At 39.4% G+C, this 15,292-nt stretch overlaps 1 protein-coding gene across 1 annotated transcript in view; it reads left to right on the forward strand.

Annotated features, from left to right (window-relative positions):
* LOC136858676 (zwei Ig domain protein zig-8) overlaps nucleotides 1-15,292 on the forward strand; it is a 784,418-nt gene that overhangs the window by 743,731 nt on the left and 25,395 nt on the right. The window contains exon 5 of the mRNA XM_068225726.1: nucleotides 13,683-13,851. Within this exon, the coding sequence (XP_068081827.1) occupies nucleotides 13,683-13,851 (169 nt within the window). The remainder of the gene's footprint in view (nucleotides 1-13,682; nucleotides 13,852-15,292) is intronic.

The following is a 15,292-nucleotide window of genomic DNA, read 5'->3' on the forward strand; positions in this document are numbered from 1 at the left end:
CAATTTTCGACTTAGCCATAGCAAAACTTTCGATAGCTGCAGTCGCGTTAATGCGGCCAGTGTCCGGTATTCGGGAGATACTGGGTTTGAACCACCACTGACGGCAGCCCTGAAGATAGATTTCCGTGGTTCCCATTTTCACACCAGGGAAATGCTGGGACTGTATCTTCATTAAGGCCAGGGCCGCTTCCTTCCGACTCCTAGCTCTTTCCTACCCCATCGTCGCCGTAAGACGTACGTATCTGTGACGGTGCGGCGTAAAGCAACTTGTGTCAAATAATTCTTTAAGCATAATCTGTAACACATTTACATCGATGTTTGGAAGCACTGTCATGTTGAATGTGCCATTGTCGAGACATATATTTTCTAGCATATGCCTGTCTGAAATATCCTTGCAGTCACGACCGTTCATCATACCATCGATACGCACCAATCGACCTACAACCTTAGCGGGGAAGCATCCCAAAACCATGACGTTCCCACCTCCATGTTTTACGGTAGGAACCTGGTAGCGTATTTGGTATTTTTCTCTCGTGAGACGAACATAATGACTGCCATCAGATGAGATCAAATTAAATTTGCTTTCGTAGCTACATAATGCCCGAGACCACTCCTGCTGTGTCCAGTTATGTGCTGTTTTGCAAAGGAAAATCTCTTTTTCTATTGCGTGCACTTATAAAGGGTTTCTTGCAAGGGCTGTGAGATGACAAATCCTGATATTTTAACCTGCGTTTTACAGTAGATACATGGAAATCTACTCCATAATTGTGCCTCAGTTGAGAACTATCTTTCGTAGGTCTGCTACTGATTTCCTTCTAATTAGCCTATCTATTCTCTCAGTTGCTTTTCGAAGATGACCTTGTAGTGGTTTATTGTGCACATGACGACGTACTGTGTGCAGTTTTTTGCTGACAGATATCAGTTGTCTTGATATGTTAAAAATACGAGCAACCTCTGATATTTTAAGGCACGTATTTGTGCCTGATTGAACTCTATGAAGTACTCCTTGCGCTTAGGAGATGGCCATTGACCGGTTAATAAACTTCAATTGTCCTGCAAAGCACAGACTCACAAATGAGTATGAAATATCTAAACATTTATTGTAAGAAGAGTTTTGAACATTCACTGCTGTGTTAATGGCCATTAGAAAACACGTACTGTACCTAGACTTGCTAACTCTACTGCGTTGTAGTAAACACTGCAAACACTATAATTATTGTATCGTCTGTGTTTATGCTGCTATCATTTAGAGGTCGAACTCACTATGTCCAAAGACTTATGAGCGCTACTGTATGTGAATGTGTGTTCGGACCTGAGACCGAAGCCTGGTAGAATCCCCAATAATTCTACGATCTGACAGCGTAGGCGCCATAACAGAAGAGTATTAAGGGCAAGACTAGTTTCCTACTATTTTCTTCACCAAGGCAGAAGGCAATACCACGTATTAGTCCGTAAAACCCACTGAACTGCATACCTTAGCCAGTCCTAAGAATGCAACTTTGCTTTACGTCTCACCGACACAGATAGGCCTTATGGCGACGATGGGGCAGGAAAGGCCTAGGAATGGGAAGGAAGCGGCCGTAGCCTTCATTAATGAACAGCCCCAGCATTTGCGTGGTGTGAAAATGGGAAACCACGGAAAAAAATCTTCAGGACTGCTCACAGTGGGATTTAAACCCACTACCTCCAGGATGCGAGCTCACAGTTGCTCGCGTCTAACCGCACGGCCAACTCGCCCGGTAGTACTAAGAATGCATTACTAGCATCTGTCATATGCCAGTTATATTCATGTTGTCAAAGCGAATCGTAAGACCAATGTAAACTCTTGCCCGTACCAGAAGATACACTGTGCCTTTCTAAAAATGAGCCTGATTCCGGTAATAAATAAGTCAATAAAATGAAAATACAGCCAATATATGATATCTCTCCATTGTTAAAGTTCGAAACTTTTCATATGTATTACACTTTACAGGATCTGTGTTATTTCTTGTGAATTTGGTGTATTTTCTAACAAACATATGTATTTACATTGTATGATTTGTTGTTCACTACCGAATACCCGAATACATTGAGTGAGAGTTGCATATATTGTAGGACATTGCCCAAATATAGAACCTCGTGGGGGTTAGAAAACACCTAACTTGATAATTCCTTCAACAATTTTTCATTTCAGCGTAATGAGAAAAGCTCTAATAATAAAGAATAATAAAGAATGGGATGGATACCACATTTCATTTGCGTAGTGTATATTGGCTTGACCAGACTGTAACCAAACCTTTATAACGTCCGTGGGTATATAGAACACTTGGCGACTTGTATGACGATCCCACTGTCCTACTTCCAGTACAATTCCTTGTAACAGAGTAGTACGGTGAAGGATTTCTGTAACATCTGAAATCCAATTTCTAGAGTTATATTTTCTTGTTAAATTATGTGGAGTATAAAATCTTTACTCCGGAAATTGGTCCCTGTATATCTACTACTTTTAATGATTATGTCTGTTACTCCGCTTTGCCGTAGACGAGACCGGAAGTTCCATCGGGGCGAGGCCAGTGAGGTTCGTGACGCATCCATCTTCCTAATCGTGCTATCTGGTAATATCCATTCCAAAACTGGATCACGAATGAACCATCTTGACCTTTACAGAAGTTGTTATTATACAGTAAGATGGAACTTCCATGGTATTGTGTATGAAGGTGGCCCACTAATGAGATAGCTCCATTAATAACCATACATGGGAGGTCTGAACCTTACTCCTGAATAACGTAGACCAGATCAAATGTATGTGTCCCCTGTCTGAACAAGAGGCAAGTACTGCTCTGCCACCAGTCATGCACGATAGAATTGCCCACGAACCACCATCTAGACGCTTGTCTAAGACATATTGCTCCTTGGATTGAAATTGATTCAGTGCAGAACCTGTATTAATAATTTCCAAGATGGGATTTGTGAAGCGGATTAATGTATTACATTACTCTGTTGCACAAAATGATAACTAGTTACAGTCAGGTAATGCATATTCCATTTGTTCAGTATATGTTAAGTCCCTCCTTAATTGAACGAAGAAACCTAGTATGTGTTTATCTTGGTTAATGTTTAGAGTCTGTAGATTAAAGTTTCTTTCGTAATCAATGATTTCTAACTGTACCCACAGCCGTGCTGGAGACTGGGTTTGTTAAACGATTATTGTTTATTGACTACGACAGAGTGACATTTTTGGTAGTAGGAATTCAGTAGAATTTTGGTTTTTCAGCCTTCTGGTAGAGTAAACTGGGGCGTTATTTATTATTATTATTATTATTATTATTATTATTATTATTATTATTATTATTATTATTATTATTATTGATCTAGATAGCTACAGTAACTGAAGTGTGGCCAGTATTTAGTATTTGGGACATAGTGGGTTCGAATCCCATTGTCGGCAGCTCTGAAAATGATTTTCCGTGATTTGCCATTTTCACATAATGCCAACGCTGGGGCTGTACCTTAGATAAGGCAACGGCCACTTCCTTTCCACTCCTAGCCCTGTCCTATCCCAACATCGCCTTAAGACATAAGACATATCTGTGTTGGTGAAACGTAAAGTAAAATTGTAAAAATTATTATTATTATTATTATTATTATGATTACCGTCATATGCAACAGTTACCCGTATAGAGACTACTCCTGCATTAATGCCAAGTTCATACTTTAACTAAATATGCTTGTAATTAGCTACATAAATATGGTCCATGCGCATATGCCTTATACTGCCCGTTAAGACATTTTTCGTGTAGCTTATACGGATAGATCTCGAAAAATAAGCACCTCTGATATGATATGCACCATGTTCATCGGGTATAAAGTATGAACAACAGACATGTCTAGAATGCATAATGGAATTTAAGCGAGCCCGTATAATCGAGATTTTAGATGAGGACTGGAGGACGTGACGAAATTGTTCTTTAATTGAGCCCTTCTAACTTCACTGTACGGTTGAGTTAAAACAAGTGAACCTATGAAGGCTGAACGGTGCGAAAGATCCTCACTAGCCGTCGAAAGAATGGACTGTCAGAATGACAAGAACAGGTTCAAAGGTCTTCTTGTTAAATATTCAGTGTTTCACCTTGTAATTCCTTCCTGCTAGAACCATTTTCAGATTACTGGTACGGATATATACCGGGGGAGCAAAAATAATTAGCCCGGAAAATATTTACAATAGGACTCGAGAGGGATTGACTCTTGTTAATGAACGTCGCAGAAGAAGCTAGAAACAGCTTCATTTGAAGAAATGAAAAACTGTGGATCCAAAAGTCCTGATTCCACTTCACTCAGAAACCACCGGCAGATTTCAAAACGCGGAGGTTCATTTGGACACTTTAACGAATAAAAAACAGCAAATTTGTAAGGATACAGATGCAGGTCTTCCTCGATAACGTTTCAACATGGAGATCTCTCAATTCTCACTTCCACAGAGAAACAGCGTTAAGACTTTGTCGGACTAAGATCCAGACCTTCCTTCACCCGAGCAATGTTTTCTGGTGTTCAGGTTTTTATTCACTACAGAGCCAGTTTCACGCCATTTGCCACTAAGATTAGCATTAGAGACTATGCTGGAAGTTTTTCCAAAACACTTGCGCCAACAGTCTCGCACAGGTTTTCCACGAATTGTTCTTCAGATAACACTCGACAATGGACAGGTGCTGTTTTATCATGAGCACTATTTTGCGTGGCATTCAACTGGTCACTAAACACGTCTGCCTCTCCTACTCACTCACACATACGTAATGACACAGAGACGTTTACAGACTTCCCTGTGATGGGCAGTTCTCCTGTTCGTTAACAAAAATAATTTCCGTGTCAGTCGTATAAATATTTTCCGAGCTAGTTTAATTTTTCTCACCCTGTATATGATCTGGCGACACTCACGTTTTCTACGATTAATATATCAACATTGTCACCTTTGCAGTGGTGTTAGCAATGACCAACATGCTATGTTGCTAACTGGTGAGTACTATGTAACTTTATTAACGAATTATGTTTTTAAGGAGCGGATTACGTCCATGTTAGAGAGTGTAGGAGCACAAGGGTGCTCCACAGTCATTTCCTCACTTATACCACTTGTACACCACTAGACAACCATCCAAGCGGTAATCAGAAGGGAAAAGTTGGAGGTGTGATCCTTCGAAGAATGAACATAGTGGCAATCGTAAGAGAAGGGCCACAATGAACGTGAAATTTAAAGATACTCTAGGCCTCATTAAGCTAACATCTTCGGGGTATGAAGAGAACAAGTTGAGCTCTGATATAGGACGAGATAGTCAGGAACTCTCACGGAGGTTTTCGCTAATCGAATCGTAGACATCTACAATTGTTGGATGGGATATATATTTACCACTATATAAACATGGTGATCGTAGTCTAATGGTTACAGAGTGGTGTAACTTTAAAACTGTTATTGACATTTTCACTGATATTATTGTTATGGGGTGACCATGTTATCGGTCACAATATGCAAAATGCTTTCGCAGTTGGTACTAATCCTACTGAGAGTAACATTCTACATTACTTTTTAAAAGGAAATGTATTTATTTAATTATTTGTTTATTTATTCGTATCAGAAGCATATATTTAACATAACATAATGGTACTTATTTACAGACATATCAAATATTGTCTGCCAAGAATTTTTCCAAAACACGGGCATTAAGTGTCACAACCATGAAGTCCTCCATTGTGAAAAAGGATACTTACTACAGTTCATGAAATTGGCTGTGGTTTGGTCTTCACCTCAATCACATAGCCTGGATGTGCTATGAAAGCCCCATTTTACCATATTTATTCTTGATCTACCAACCTGTTCAACGATTTCCACGTAGACCAATGCTCCTCATGTACTGGAGGGAGATGTTCAATTGGGAGCATCCAACCAGCAAGTTGAGAATTTCAAGTTCTCCATAATTTCAACCTTGTGGATTCAGATTCGTTTAGATCTTACGGTCGTTTTCAGGAAACTCGTTCAGATCCTCAATCGTTAGAGGGCAGGTTCGCATCCGTACAATGGATGTGCACATGAGGCAAGTGCTTTAGTTCTCTCATGGTGGTGTTGGTCTCAAACAGCCAGTGATAAGCAGACATGTTTCATTTATAGAAATGACAACTTGTTTAGCATGATTTGATCTGTACTAAACAGGGCCAGCGTATTCTGCAGCGGAGTAACACACAGCCAGGGCTTTGGATGTGTACCCCAGCTGGTTCCAGACAATTTGCGAAGGATGTTGTTCCTAGCTGACACTTTCTGCTTGATGTTCATGCAGTGTTGTTTGTAGGTGAGAGCACGATCCAATCTTACACCTGGATACTTAAGTGTTGGGCAGTGATCTTCTTGAGTATATACCAGGTGGCTCCCGGACGCCGTACTTTCTACTTATAAATGTCCCGCATGCATAAGTGATGTGTGGGGTGTCTGCCACCTAATTTTAACAGGGGAACTACTGCCAGCGGGCAGGTTACGTCAGAATATGAAGAGATAAGAAACAGAGTCACACTCGCAGCATGTTACTCAGCGTTCCCGGTGGAATGCACCCCTTGCATTAGTAAACATCGTTTTCGACCGCATACTTCTAGGCTGGTGTATGGTACAGCCGCACTGTATTTACTGTCTGCTTATCGACAATGGCTAGTGTGTTCAGCGGCGTCCGGGAGCCACCTGGTATGTGCTGTACGTATCATAATTTTCTCCAGATTATATATTTTTTCAGCCTATTAATCTTTATGAAGAAAATAGAAAAGAACGAAAGAAATGAATAGAATAAGTACTAGTAAAATTCATAAAATTATAAAGATACAAATAATTAAAAACGTATTAAATAAAACTCAGCGGCAAAACAGCAACACAGAAACAAAAACAAAAGACGAAAAGAATAATGGCATACCCGTAAAAGTCTTGTCCTCCAACTCTAAATTCTACACTCGCAAGCCACGATATAGAACAATGCATAACCTCGTCCTTGAATTATATTTCACTGATTCTCGACAAGGCTGCTTGCTCCAGGCCCCGACCTGTCTCACCGTAATCTAAGACATTTGCTGATTTAACCCTCTTCCCTCCCGTATCCTGCTGATCCTCAATGCCCAATATTCATCACTTCCTCTAACTTGCTTACCTAGAACCCCGATATTGAACAAAATACGTTATCTAACCTTACAAAACCACTACATCAAATTCCTGCACACACTGCCACACTTTATCACATTTCATTTCCAGGTGTCTCTTGAGTATTATTCACACGTCAAATTCCTTTATTTTCTTCACGTATGCATTTTTACTGCACTTAAATACCAATTTTAATTCCCTACCGTATTCCCCTATTTTATCACCCATACACTAATTTTCTGGTCGTTACCATTCTGCTTTAGTAAATCCTACTGACACATCACTCAATATTTTCACTCTCAATTTTATTGTTTCTTCACACCTTACTAACAAATGAAGGTCATCCCTCACTTCTCCACACAATAAACATAATTAAATATCTTTCTTCGAATCCACCCCTCGTTTTGGTATAGGCCCAAAATCCACCACAATAAACCTGGTCTTGCATCTCTACCTACATTGCTAATATTTATCCTCGATACTTGTCTTATCCCATGATCTAGTTGAGCATTTTCCCTACTACCAGCAATTTCCTTAAAGCCTGCCCCTTCTTTAAGCGGAAGGCACATACTTGAGTTTTAAATGTGTTAGGCTTAAGTTGGTTTCCTCTGTAGTAGTAGGATAGTTCAGAAATAGCCTCTGATAACTTTCCTTCTACAACCGCAAAGCAGTTTGCTTGAGTACCAATAGCTTGATCATCTACATACGTCAAGCTTCTGGTGCCAACTCGAAGAGATTCCTCATTCGTATATATATTGAAGAGCATAGGGGCGATAACACTGCCTGATGGCAAACCATTTCTTTGTTTCCTCCATTGACTTTACTAACCTTGAATTTGGACGAAGAACCTACGATTTTGGAGAAGATTTATTTTGACTTGAGTAACATCTACTACGTAAAGGAAATAGGAGCAAGGTCATTCTTTATGTTCTTTGTATGATATAACCTCAGAGGAGAGTGTATTGAATTGGACGTATAAAGCTCATGTTTTATTCAACGTTTCTAAATAGTTCTTACTGGACTTTTAAGGGCCACACCAATCATACAACACTACCAACAGCACGACGATGGAAAGCAAGAAATATGGCATAGTTAAAAGTAAGTGATATTACACTCAGCTTGGGGACACGTCAAGGAAAACCTACGCTCCAAGTTGAGAGCACCTAAGGAGTTTTCCCACTTAGTCGCTCCATACGACAGGTTAGAAGATTCTATGCCACTACATACAGGGTAGGATGATTGTTCTTCATTAGTCGTAACACGGTGATCATTGACTGCATGGTATGTGTGTGTTCTGTCAGGTCATCAGCCCAGAGGCTGGTTGGATCCTCAAATAGCATCACCAAAGGCTATGCAGTTATAGGGAAACCACAAAAACCAATGGCAATACCAAAATGAGGCGTACTAGGCAAGATGAGGAGTGAGGTGGTTTGCCATTGCTTTCCTCACTGGGCCAGACAGTGCTATTGTAGCACAACTAACCCTATGAGCAACACCTTTCATGACACTCATTCACACTGGTTGTGCTCTGAATGTCATTAATCAGCACCACCCATACCCCAGCAGCTTCCATATTGTCACAGCCATGGATGAGACTGGGACTTCAGTGGAAGCTACACTTTGCTCCGGCCTATGCCAAGAGATGGATGCAAAAGTACTGTAACCATCAAGAAATGACAGCAGGCAGCTGCATGGTATATGGTTGACAAAATCCTGCAGTCGCTGATGCATATATCCTGGCGGATCGCCTCGGAGATACGTTGAAATTAAAAAAGCTCGCCTGCACATATCCGGTATTTTTCATAAATTTAATGCAAGTTTAACACATGATTTCTCAGAAATCAAAATACTTCCAAGCGGTTAGTATACCAGTTTCCTCCATGACATAGTGTTCCTTATCTGGAGCATAATTTGCAAATCCATCCATCCATCCATCCATCCATCCATCCATCCATCCATCCATCCATCCATCCATCCATCCATCCATCCATCCATCCGTCCGTCCGTCCGTCCATCCGTGTACAATGAATATATTACTTTAAATTTATTATTATTGCGCAATAGTTTTTTCGTGTGTTTAGAACATAGAATATGTGTTATTAAATGACGTAATTGGTTTAAAGCGACACAGTGTTGCCAAAAGCCGAATAGGTCATTTCGTGTGCTCTGCAGTGATCGTAGTAACATTCTCATTGTTATGTATAAATAAAAAATACAAGCCCATTCATAAATTACATGTTTCATTTACTGGTTTGTGCATTTTAAACACTCTTAAGGCAAATAGTATTTCTCTGTTATAACAGTGGCATACGTTGAACATATTCATTACCCCAGCTGCAACTATGTTTTAAAATATAAACAATCGTAGCTCCACTACACTCTCTAAATTCAAATTTACCATTATATAAGGCTGCATTTTTCGTGGAAAGTTCTACCTGAGAAATATATTTCTAGAATATTTTCAACCACACGCTCGCACAGTGACGACACGATCATAACTTAATCTAGAGCAAATTTTGAACAATGTACTTACATTTTCATTCGGTGACGCTTCGTGATAATTCAGTCATGGTTTTCACAACAGTACACCGAGACTATTTGGTTTTTTTACGGAAAAAGCCTGAGCTAAACTAACCAGAAATATTTAACTGGTATTTTGCCCTCGTTGAAGTTTTATAGTTTCACTCGTATACTGAGTGTACGTGCATCAACGACAAACGAGGGAAGTTTTTTGCCACGACGTATAGCACACGTTATATTAATGAAGAATGCCACAGAGCTCACGAAACCTTCACCTATAATCCAAGAGGAACACTACAAAAATTTACTATATACCGCCATCACAGACAACCATTCGCGCTTAATGCTGTGTTCATGCTGGGCGACCTAAATATTTTTTCTGCGGCTATGGGATCACATACTCTACACATGCCATCAATGAATTACTCGAAAAAACTGTATACAATTGATTTGACATACTGGATCTTGTTTTTATTAAGAAAACGATGTGCAAGTGGCTATAATGTTAAGATGTCGATATTTTTCTTGCAATTTCTAGTGTGTGACGCTGAAGAATTCGAGTGTCAAGTTTTAAACCTATCACCCCTTACCTAAGCTAACTGGCCTGTCGCCGTAAATTTCTATCGGCGGAGGGGGCACAACTCCGACTCGAGGTAGCTTCAAGTGAATTTATCACCCAAGGAACCTTAAATTTCGCTGGGGTAGCTCTCTATCGCGCCGGCACGGAAATCCAACTCGCTGGAGAAGCTGAACTGCGGTAGTGCGAGCGGATTGTCGAGACAGCTGTACTTGGTTTGGCTTAGATGTTCGCAGGTTTTTAAACATTATAAAAAGCGTTCTAAATAACAATTAAAGAATGCTAATACAAAGTTCTTTACCCCATCAGCGCTGGGGTAGACGGGGTTCAGTGCACGCCACTGTGTTATAATAAAATAATACTCGATGTAATGAATATAAACACACTGTATATGAGTGACTTAGCCATGTAGTTATAATTGGGTACCTATGAGCTTTGCTTTATGGGGATGGTGGGTTCGAATCCCACCGTTGGTAGCCATTAAGGAGGCTTTCCGTTTTTTTCATTTTCACACCAGGAAAATGCTGAGGCTGTGCATTAATTAAGGTCAGGGCACTACCGTCGTAAACCTGAACCTTTTCCATCCTTGCGTCGCCGAAAACCTTCGATGTGTTATTGCGGCGGCCACTAGCACAAAATAAATTGCGTTGATAAGTGAAGTGTATTCAAATCATGAGGCTGGTTCATAGTACATGGAACTTACTCCTTAAGATTGGGAACATCGTTTAATTTTACTTGTAAATTTTAAACAAATAAAAAGATGATTCAAAAAGAAGAAATCTTACTGAAATAATGATGCCACGATAATGGCATGCTTTTTATCAGAGAGGTCTAGGCATATGTATCCAGGCTTTCTTCCACGGTCAAGTTCATAACCATGTTCGGTTCAGAAAAGTTACGAACACAGAGTAGTCAAATACCGTTCACCAAGCATAAATATCAAATTTCAAACAGTAAATCGTTGCTTAAGACACAGTACCTTGTATCTGACAATACTATTCATTTCCTTAAGACTGATATCGCTTCCCAGCCACATATGGATATGCAGTCCATCAGAACAATTTTCGTTGTGTGCATTCTATGTTTACGTGTAAAGGAAAATGATCATTAAATAAATTGTACTGCAGGAGTGTGTAAACATACATTCATAGAGTACGGCACGAAAAGGTTCATTTTCCATTATAAGCATAAGAAAATGAATACAATGGAAATTGTTCTCATGGACTGAATATCCATATGTGGTTTGGAGTAGTGATGGAACTATTGAATGAAAACTACCGAATTATTCGATAGTCGACAACTACCTTTACAACCGATTGTTTCCGTTTTCATTCGGTTTTCCATTCGGATTGCAAATTCCAATTGCTTCCACTACTCAGCGCTGAAATCGTCCCCCTCTTTCGTGTTGTAGTGAAGTCAATGTCATTTATTATAAATGAATAGATATCTGGCTCAAAGTTTATAATGATAAATTCAATGTTATTATTGTGCACTTTATCAATAGATAATCATGTTATAGCTTTTATGAACACTTTCCATATACTAACCTTGAACCTCTAATGATTGAACATTAACATTAAATGAATGGAATTATTTTAAAATGAATATGCACTAATACTGGTCCTAGGAAATATATGTTGTCTTCTCATTTAGTTTAGTTTGCTGTATTCACAATCTTCTTAAATTACCTAACATTTGTTACTTTATGAACAGACGATCTTACATTCATTAACTTGTGGTTAGGGACATAAAAATGCATTTTATTTAAAATCAAACATAATGACCACAATTACTTTAATCGGAACATTTTATCGTATTTTATAGACCAACGCATTTCAGTTTCCAATAACTTGACTCGTACATTGTATAACGTTTGTTACTAGTCTCAACATTTCCACTTACATCACTACCAACAAAAGAAACACGCTATAAAATTTGGTAGTATAATATATTAATCCACATTTTGGTAGTTACTAGCAAATGACTTATTACTAGTTACTAGTACTAGAGTAGTACAAAACGTATATTAATACTTTATAACTGATTTCAAACCGAATGAAAACTATCGAATGTTTTCATTCGATAGTCACGCTTCACGCGGTATTCTTAAGGGACGAAGTACGAAAATGTATGGTGTATTATTCACTACCGCTATCAACCATATTCAATGGTTCCTGCGATGTGGCCTCTTTAAGTCCGAAATTAAATGGTGTCTTGCTGTTAGTGCCGGGAGTGTCCGAGGATATGTTCGGCTCGCCAGGTGCAGGTGTCTATGATTTGACTCCGGTTCGCGACCTGCGCGTCGTGATGAGGGTGAAATAATGATGAGGAATACACATACACCCAGCTCCCGTGTCAGCGAAATTAACCAACTATGGTTAAAATTCCTGACCCTGCCGGGAATCAAACCCGGGTCCCCTGTGACCAAAGGCCAGCATGCTAACCATTTAGCCATGGAAAATCAAGGTAGGTTTTCACGAGGTCTCTCCATCTGGGACGGTCTTGAGTGATGTTCTGCCTATTGATCCCAGTAATCTTCCGGATGCCTTTATCCCATCTGTCCGGTGGGCTTCCCTTTGGTCTCAGATGATTTTTCGGACTCCACTCAAGCACAAGCTTTGTACATCTACCATCAGTTCTTCGAGCAACAATGCCTGCCCACTGTCATTTTAAGGTAAACACCATTTCTAAAATGTCACTGACCTTTGTAACTGACCTGATGTAATCTGCTCTCTTCTTGTCTTGCTTCGTGAAGCCTAGCATAAACCGTTCCATAGCTCTTTGGGCTGTTCTGAGTTTTTGCTTAAGAAACTCGTTCAATGTCCAGGTTTCACAACCGTAAGTCAGTACAGGGAGAACACTCTGGTCAAAGATATTGGATTTGAAGACTGAAGAACTTCTTCCGTAGGCTTGCCATCCTGGTTTGATACGTCGAAAGATTTCCGGTCTTAAGTCCCCTTTCATTTTACAACTGTCCAAGATAGACATACTGATTGACCTGTTGTAATGTGGAGTTTCCTACCTGTAGCTTTCCTGCTGGGGCCCATTTGTTGAGCATGTAGCATTACATAATATAAATTAAATAATTGCGTCCGAGTTTAGTCCATTGGTTTGTGATGGTGATGGGGGTGGTGGTGATTATTGCTTTCAGAGGAAGTACAACTAGGCAACCATCCCCTCTGATGCCTTTTTTATATTTGGAATACGTGTACTTTCCCCTAAAAGGGAGTGAGTGAAGTCTTATAACAAAGTACTATATAGTATTATTCACACTGCTGTGTATAGTAATAAGGAACGTAATATGCGCATCATATTTTCAAAAATATTTTGTTTTTTATTTATTTACTTTTGTTATTTATATATCAGTGATGTGTGTGTGTGTGTGTGTGTGTGTGTGTGAACATTTCCTCCCTCTCAGTCTCTCTGCCATGTAATTTTTCATTTCAGGTCATTAACTTCGACTCACCGCGAGGGGGCATCAGCCTGGTAACGGAGAAGGGTCCTGTGACTACTAGTCGACTGCTCATCCAGAAGGCGATCCCTTCTGACAGTGGGCTGTACACGTGCGACCCTTCCAACGCCAACCCTGCCAGTGTGCGTGTCCACATACTCAACGGTAAGAATATGTGTTCATTAGTTTATCTAAAATTTACGTAGCCGAGATGGTTACATTTCAGCTTTCCACTACAGTTCCTTCAGCTTCAAGCTTTGGTGAGTAGATTCCAAACTTGAACTGCTCATATTTTCTAACCTGTTTCATTTCATTACGATTCTCAATGTAATGATTCATTTAAAAAAAATTAAAATTTAACCGTCATATTAGTTTGAACACTCGCAGGATTTGTACAATTCTTGAACAGCTTCTTTTAAGTTGTTCACTCCTGCCTTGGAAGTTGTATTCCAAATCATTGTGATTATCGTATTCGGTTGTGAAAACCTGGAAAAGCTACAACCAATTGGGGAGTAGAATGTCACCTCGACAGGGTATAGCATTGAAAAAATCCTCAGCCTATAAGAAACAATTTAATTAAAACTGAGACCAAACGACCGAATTGTCTATCAGTTTATCTACCTTACTCATGGGATACAATTATGACCAAATTATGACCAGCATTACATAATATAAATTAAATAATTAAATAATGGAGTGGTCATCACTGAGTTTATACCTAAATCCACTTGAAGATCAGATGTTGAATTTATAGCACATGCGACTTCCCAGGCTATTGGATTTCCCACAGATACTCAGAGAATTATATGAAGTACTGGTACAGGAATGGGGATATCTCGAAGGTTCCGATCAGCAGATACATCGACTTTTGGCTCCAGACTAATTCAAGTTAGAAAAGGCATGAGATATAACCGCATATCAATAAACAAAAACTCCGTAAGTTAATTTGAGATTTTAGTGGCTTTTACAGGGTAAATGTCATCGTAGCCGTACTTGCATTTTTTAGCCTTAAATTATCTTGTATGTCTAAGTTGTTCACTTCTGTTTAATCATATCTTCAGGTGTCTTCTAGTTTAGCTTTATCATAATACCACTTCCCTTCGAAAACCTACAAAGCCATGAATGATTTTCCCCATAACGTTTCTGTAATTTAACTGCAGAACGCCTGTTCTTCTAGGGATGTCTGCATCATTTCCCTTGTTGTATCCTAAAACAAAGCAAAGAGAATTGACTCTTAAAGAGTCTTGAATTTTGATACATTCAGAACATCTCTTTGTATGACTCCTAAAATACGTTTTACGAATATGTGGTTCATTGTGCATTCTAGCTAATTTAGCTACTGTGTGCGTGTATTTCGGGTCACAGATAGTATAAATTCTATAATCGGAAGTATCATGAGATCGATAAGTACGCCATCACACTAATTGATCCTGGGCGGTATAGTGTTTAGAACAATCCCGCTCCATAAGTGAATGGTCAGTGTAGTGACATTTAGTTTAGTGAGTCCAAGTTCGAATTCCCCGCCTGGTCGGGGATTTCATTCCCGTATCGTTAATTCTATAGTTCTGAAACTGGGTGTTTCGGTTCATCTTCATACATAACAATG

Source organism: Anabrus simplex, chromosome 1, assembly GCF_040414725.1.
Source record: "Anabrus simplex isolate iqAnaSimp1 chromosome 1, ASM4041472v1, whole genome shotgun sequence".
Lineage (NCBI taxonomy): Eukaryota > Metazoa > Arthropoda > Insecta > Orthoptera > Tettigoniidae > Anabrus > Anabrus simplex.